Source organism: Lepidothrix coronata, unplaced genomic scaffold (genome assembly GCF_001604755.1).
Source record: "Lepidothrix coronata isolate B3197 unplaced genomic scaffold, Lepidothrix_coronata-1.0 Scaffold285, whole genome shotgun sequence".
Lineage (NCBI taxonomy): Eukaryota > Metazoa > Chordata > Aves > Passeriformes > Pipridae > Lepidothrix > Lepidothrix coronata.
Window position 1 is genome coordinate 243,259 of NW_016690465.1, and position 5,902 is coordinate 249,160.

Consider the following 5,902-nt stretch of genomic DNA (forward strand, 5'->3'; position numbering starts at 1 on the left):
CCAGGGCAGGTGCTGGGAGCTGGGAATGAGTTGTGTTCCCTGTCCCAGGGCAGGTGCTGGGAGCTGGGAATGAGTTGTGTTCCCTGTCCCAGGGCAGGTGCTGGGAGCTGGGAATGGGTTGTGTTCCCTGTCCCAGGGCAGGTGCTGGGAGCTGGGAATGGGTTGTGTTCCCTGTCCCAGGGCAGGGGAAGGTGCTGGTTCCGAGCCCCGGCCGGGGCAGTTCCCCAGGGAGGTCCCAGCGCTCCCGCGGGGCTGTGCTGGCACAGGAGCCCCGGGAATGTTGTGCGACCTTCCCGTGTCCTGGCACGGCAGGACAGCAGCTCCTTCTGCCTCTCCTTCTCTCTCTCTCCTTCTACTCCCTCTCAACTCTTTTCCATCTCTCTCTCCTTTTCCCCTCTCCTTCTCCTCCTTCTCCCCTTCTCCTTTCCCTTCTCCTCCTTTTCCCCCCTCCTTTACCTTTCCTTCTTCTCCTCATTTTCCTCCCCCTCCCTTTCTCCCCTCTTTCTCCCTCTCCTTCTCCTCCTTTCCTCCTCTCCTCCTTCTTTTCCCTCTCCCTCTCTTCTTCCCCCCTCCTTCTCCCTCTCCTTTCCCCCTCTTTCTCCTCCTTTCCCTCCTCCTTCTCCCTCTTCTTTTTCCTCTCCCTCATCTCCTTCTACCTCTCCTTTTCCCCCTCCTTCCCCCCCCTTCTTTTCCCTTTCCTTCTCCTCCTTTTCCCCTCTTTCTCCCCTCCTTTTCCCTCTCCTCCTGCTTTCCCCGTGTCCTTTTCCCCTCTCCCTCCCTTCCCTCGCCATTCCCTGCGGGACGCGAGGCCTCTCCCCCCCCGGCTCCCTCAGCCGCTCTCGGTCCTCCGGGCCGCCAGGGGGCGCTGCGGCGGGGCGCCCCTCCCCTGGCCGGGGGCGCCGGCGAGCCCAAGATGGCGGCGCTGGGGCTGCTGCTGCAGGCGGCGGGGCCGCTCCGCCTGTGCCGCCCGCCCCGCGGGCTCTGCGCGGCGCCCCGCGCGCTCTGCTCCGCGCCCAACGGCCCCGCCGAGCCCCGCCGCGACGAGGAGGACGAGGAGGAGCCCGACGCGGCGCAGGGTGAGCGGCGGCGGCGGCACCGGCCGGCGCTCGCGCCCCGCGCGGCCCTCACGCAGCGGAAGGGAGGGGCGAGCCCGGGCCCGCGGCTGGGCGGGGGGAGCCGCCACATCCCTCCCTCCCTCCTTCCCCCATCCCTCCCTTCCCTGCCTTCCCGCCGCTCCGCCGGCACCGGGATGCGCGGCCAGGGCGAGGAGCCGCCGAGCTGCGCAGGTACCGGGGGGTCTCCGCGGGGTCTCGGGGAGCGCCTTTGTGGCCACCCCGGGAGCCCTTTGTTGGCTTTCCCCGGTGATTCCCCTCAAGGTCGCCGAGCCGGGGCCTGGGCGAACCTCCGGCCGCCTCCCAGCGCTGACGCGGGAGGAAAATCCCGCACGGAGGTTCGGTGGGAAGGGGGATGGCTCGAGGAGCGCTCGGCCGGCGCCGTTGGGGCCGTTCTGCGCCTCCTGCCGCGATCCCGCCGGGATCCACCTGCACAGCCCGCGGACACACGGACGGCTCGGGAACGTCGGGCCCCCGGCACCGCCGCGTCCCGAAATCCCGCCGGGGGGATGGCTCCGGGCAGGCTTTTCCCGTCGGGATGTCGGTGGTGCGCGGGGCGCAGGTGGGAAGGGGAAATCCCGGGGCTCGGAATCGTTGCCGTTTTAAAAGATCGTTCAAAGCTGTGTCTTGATGTCGCGTTTTTGAAGCGCTTTTTGTTGGATTGTGGAGCGTGGAGAACATCTGGAGTTTAGAAAGATGCGAGTGGTTTTGTGCCGGAGGTTGAACCGCGACATTTTCCCTTTGTAAGTCGCCGGTTTGGTTTCAGTTTTCTTTCATACTGTGCGATCTCCCGCTTTGGAAATTTGGGTCATTATTACATAAAACTTTTTCTTTTTTTCCTGCCCCTCATCCTTCTGTGCTTGGTACTTCTTTCCCACCCTCCAGCACTTTTTTTTTTTATTGTTGTTATTATTTGCTCTCAGTAGTTTCTGGATTCTTTGGGTTCCATTTGCCTTTCAGAAGCTGCTGAGCTTTATCTTGGAGTTCAGAGTCAGATGGGCTTTTAATTGTTGCATTCAAGCTGTTCAACAGAGCAAATTAACTCCCTGCTAAAGCAAATGCAAACCACCCCAAATTATCGTTTAATGAGCTGGTTCAGGTGTTGCCTGAGAAAAGTATTAAACTAGGATTTGTTTTTGCTTTCCTCTTTTGTACTTCATTCCTGAGCACCTCTTTCTAAGGTGTGTTTTTAGGGAGTCCTCAAGTACTTTTGTTTTTGGTCTTTGGTTCACCCTTCCAGTTTGTGCGGTGGATTGACCACAGAAAGCTCTTTTGGTGGGAGTTTGGTGATATTGGAATTGTTTCCGATTGAATTTATTGGATGATCAGGTAAACTCCCTCAGGGTCTCCTGAGCCTGCCCTACCTGCACAGCTGCTGCTTGAAGGGGTGCAGATTAGAAATGTTATTTTGCAGACCTCTTTCTGAGGACAGTTCTGAGCCCTCAGCCCGGGAGCCACTTTGTTATGAGCTTTGGATATGGAAAACTCAACTCTGAACCCAGGCCAGCCTGGAAAAGCTGCTGTTAGATCCGTGTTAACATCTGAGGCTTCACTTCTTTGGCTCAGACAGTGGGGTTTTGGGAGCCCGGCCAGGGCTGTGGCACTTCCCCCTTGTTCCCGAGGCTGACGTGATCCTGGCCCCTGGTTTGCTCCGGGGATCTCCCTCGGAGCTAATGAAATGTGCTGGCCTGTGGTGACACAGCAGGGCTGGGGCTGCACTGGGGCTCTGGATCCCCTCCCAGGTGTCCCAGTGTCTCCAGGGCAGGTTGGCCACTGCTCCTCCTCCTCCGCTCATCCCACGGGCCTTTGGAGAAGCCTGCTCTGTTTTCCCAGGTTTTGAGTTCTTGTTCAGGCGGGAGTTTCCTGGGGGTTTTTGTTCTGTGTGTGTTGGAAGGAGCCGTGGTCGGGATCGCTGCTGATGGTTTGAACCCCCCAAATCCCCAAAAAGCAGTGCTTTGGTGTGCTCCAAACCAAGCCTTCTCTGCCTCCAGCAGGACATGTCTGGGCTAGTTCCTGATGAAATGGATATTATGGAGCCACAGGGCTTTCTTCTTCTTCCCTGGGGATTTTTGATGTGTTACAAACACCCTTCACTGACTTGGATTCATTACTTGAATTTGTTGTATCTTGGGGAGTTTTGTCTTTAATAGTTTGTCCTTGCTGTACATTTGTTGCTTTTCCTGGGAAGAGAATTGGAGGGAAGAGAGAAACTAAATGGACCTAATGCTCCTCTGTTCTCCTTGAGCAAGACTTTGGGCTGGTTTATTTGTGCTCTTGTCCCTGAGTGTCTTCACTCCTCAGATTTGTTGGGGTTTGTAGGAGGGTTGGCCACTCCAGCTGGGTGGTTTGGTGGGTTTGGGGCCTGGTTTTTGGTGGTTTTGGTGTTGCTTGCAATTATCCTGGACTTTCACAATCAAATTAAGCGAAGCACTCACTGGTTTTGAGGAACTTTAATTAGTTAATTGGCTTCTTTGATAGCCCCACCCTGACTTGTCTCTCTCCGAGGCAGGGTTTTAATATTCCTGCGTGATCTCAGAGCCCTGGTTTGGGTATCATATGTGGAGTTGGGCATGAAGATCAGCTCAGTTCTGGGAGCCTTGGGCTCCACTCCCTGTGCTCCCACTCACAGCATTCCCACCCAAACACCCGTTCCCAGCTGTGACAGAGCTGAGACGCTCCTCGCAGGGAGGTGCCAAGAAATCCAATTTGGCAGGGAAGGCAACACTCTGCAAATCCAGTTCTGCAATTTGGGGTTGTTTCTTTAAAAGCTGCCAGTGAGGGGTGGCTTCCTGCAGGATGAGATCCTTGAGCTCGGGAACTGGGGACATGAGGGGGATCCATCAGCCCTTGGTACGTCAGATGGTGCTGCTGAATGTGCCATTGTCAGCTGGGGAGCAAACACTGTGCCTCGTTGGGAATTCTGAGCCTGAGCCGCCGGCCAGAGCTGGGCTCTGTCGCTCAGAGATCCTATTTTTCGCTCCAGAACAGATTAAATATTTAGTCTTCACCAAGGAGTCACCTCGGAGTGGGAGGAATTGGCTCTGTCGTAGATAGTTGCATTTTGGAGGGGCATTAAAAAAGTGTGCTTCTTGCACTTCTTGTCCCAGAATTTCCCAGGTTATTGTTCTTGAAAGAGGAAACAACCGGAGGCCAAATAATCCAGGCTGGTCCTGGAAGTTTGCTTTTTAGCTTTTCTTTTTTATGAAGTGAATTTAACGGTGCATTTGGGAATTGTGTTAGTGCCCCTCCCTCCCTGCATCCCACCAGTGTGGAATGGGATAGGACTGCAGAGTGCCAACGTCTTGGACACTTGGCCAGTGTTCCTGACCAGGAACTTGCCTGAGTGGGTAGAAAGAGCACATTTGCTGTACAGTTACAGGAAACTGGCTCATGGTTCTTTGTGGGGCCGAGACCACTTTCCTGCTCTCTTGGCCAATATATAGCAGATAATTAATGGACAAGTAGTGGTGATAAATCACAATAATTCCTGCAATTCCCCTGGAGTTGTCCAAGGCTTCTGAAAGTGTTTTTCTGAGACCCAGGGGATTCTTCTGTGATTTGCAGGAAGAAGTTTCAAAGCTGGGTGTCCCCAGTAATTATTTTGTGCTGAACTGTGGGTCAGCCTGCTGGGTTTTCTCTGGAGAGGGTGATGGGATCAGCAGTATGGCTTTTCCCTCTCCCTTAGCCAAGCATCCACAGGATGTCATGTGTCAGACCTGCAGAGCTTTTCTCTTACGTACTTTCCTTGAACATCCCTGGAAGTGTCCAAGGCCAGGTTGGACGGGGCTTGGAGCAACCTGGGCTAGTGGAAGGTGTCCCTGCCCATGGCAGGGGGTGGAATGAGATGACCTGTAAGGTCCCTTCCAACCCAGACCATTCCATGATTCTCTTATCACCTGGAGTTACTGTTTGTCTTCATTACAGCAACTCTGGAATCGGAGTTTCCAGCAGAACAGGTGGCACATCTTGGTGATGCTCCAGTGAGTGTGACTGTTGGCTCGATTCTCCTTGGATTTGGTGGCTCAGTCAGAAATTCCAGTTGCTGCTGGTACCAGTGATCGTGTGGCTTCTGATTCGTTGCAGAAACTTCCCCTGAACTCCTGCAGAGGATTTAGAAGCCTCCTTAGAGGGAGTGCTCACACCCAGGGGGGTCTGCAGGGTGGGTAACAGGGTCCTGACAGCCTGGGGAGAGCGTGTGTGGGATGAGACCCCATCCCCCTCCCTGTTCCCTTGGGCTGGATTTGGGTACCTGCAGGGCTGTGGTGGCTGATTTACTCCTGAGCCCAGCAAATTCCATGTATTCCATTTTTCTACCTTGGCTTTCTGTTGGATTAGGGCTGTGGATCTGCTTGTCTGGGTTAGTGGGAGTGCTGGAGCCTGGGAGAAGGGGTTTATTTCCCATTACTGCCACTGGCTGGCTCTGATGTGTTCCTTGTGAGCCCCTTGATTTAATCCATGGCTGGGGGGCTGTGCAAACCAGAACTGTTCAGAGTAGTTATTGCTCAGTTGGGTTTTGGTATTGAGGGGTGATATTGAGCTGCTTTTGCCTCCATGGTGAGGAAATGGCACCAAATCCCTGCTGGTGACAGCGGCTGGACATGAGCCAGGTGTGCCCAGGGGGGCAGGAGGCCAATGGCCCCTGGTTTGTACCAGCCATGGGTCACAGGGCAGGGCCCACCCCTGTGCTGGCACCTCCCATCCTGGGGGCAGTTCTGGGCTCCTCAGGACAAGACATGGAGGGGCTGGAGCGTGTGCAGGGAAGGGAAGGGAGCTGGGAAGGGGCTGGAGCA

The 5,902-nt window shown here is 55.7% G+C and overlaps 1 protein-coding gene across 4 annotated transcripts in view; it reads left to right on the top strand.

The window, feature by feature from the left end:
- The window catches only part of DHX30 (DEAH-box helicase 30), a 31,572-nt gene that overhangs the window by 7,598 nt on the left and 18,072 nt on the right, over nt 1-5,902 (top strand). Inside the window, exon 1 of one of the 4 annotated variants that reach the window (XM_017836853.1) lies at nt 983-1,076. The exons of 1 other annotated variant lie outside the window; for it this stretch is intronic. Coding sequence is in view for 1 of the 3 variants with exons in the window: in XM_017836850.1 (XP_017692339.1) it covers nt 1,250-1,286 (37 nt within the window). In the remaining 2 variants the exon portion in view is untranslated. Of the gene's footprint in view, nt 1-982; nt 1,077-1,125; nt 1,287-1,534; nt 1,675-5,902 lie in introns of those variants that run through there. 2 more of the 4 variants (XM_017836850.1, XM_017836852.1) reach the window with 2 other exon arrangements.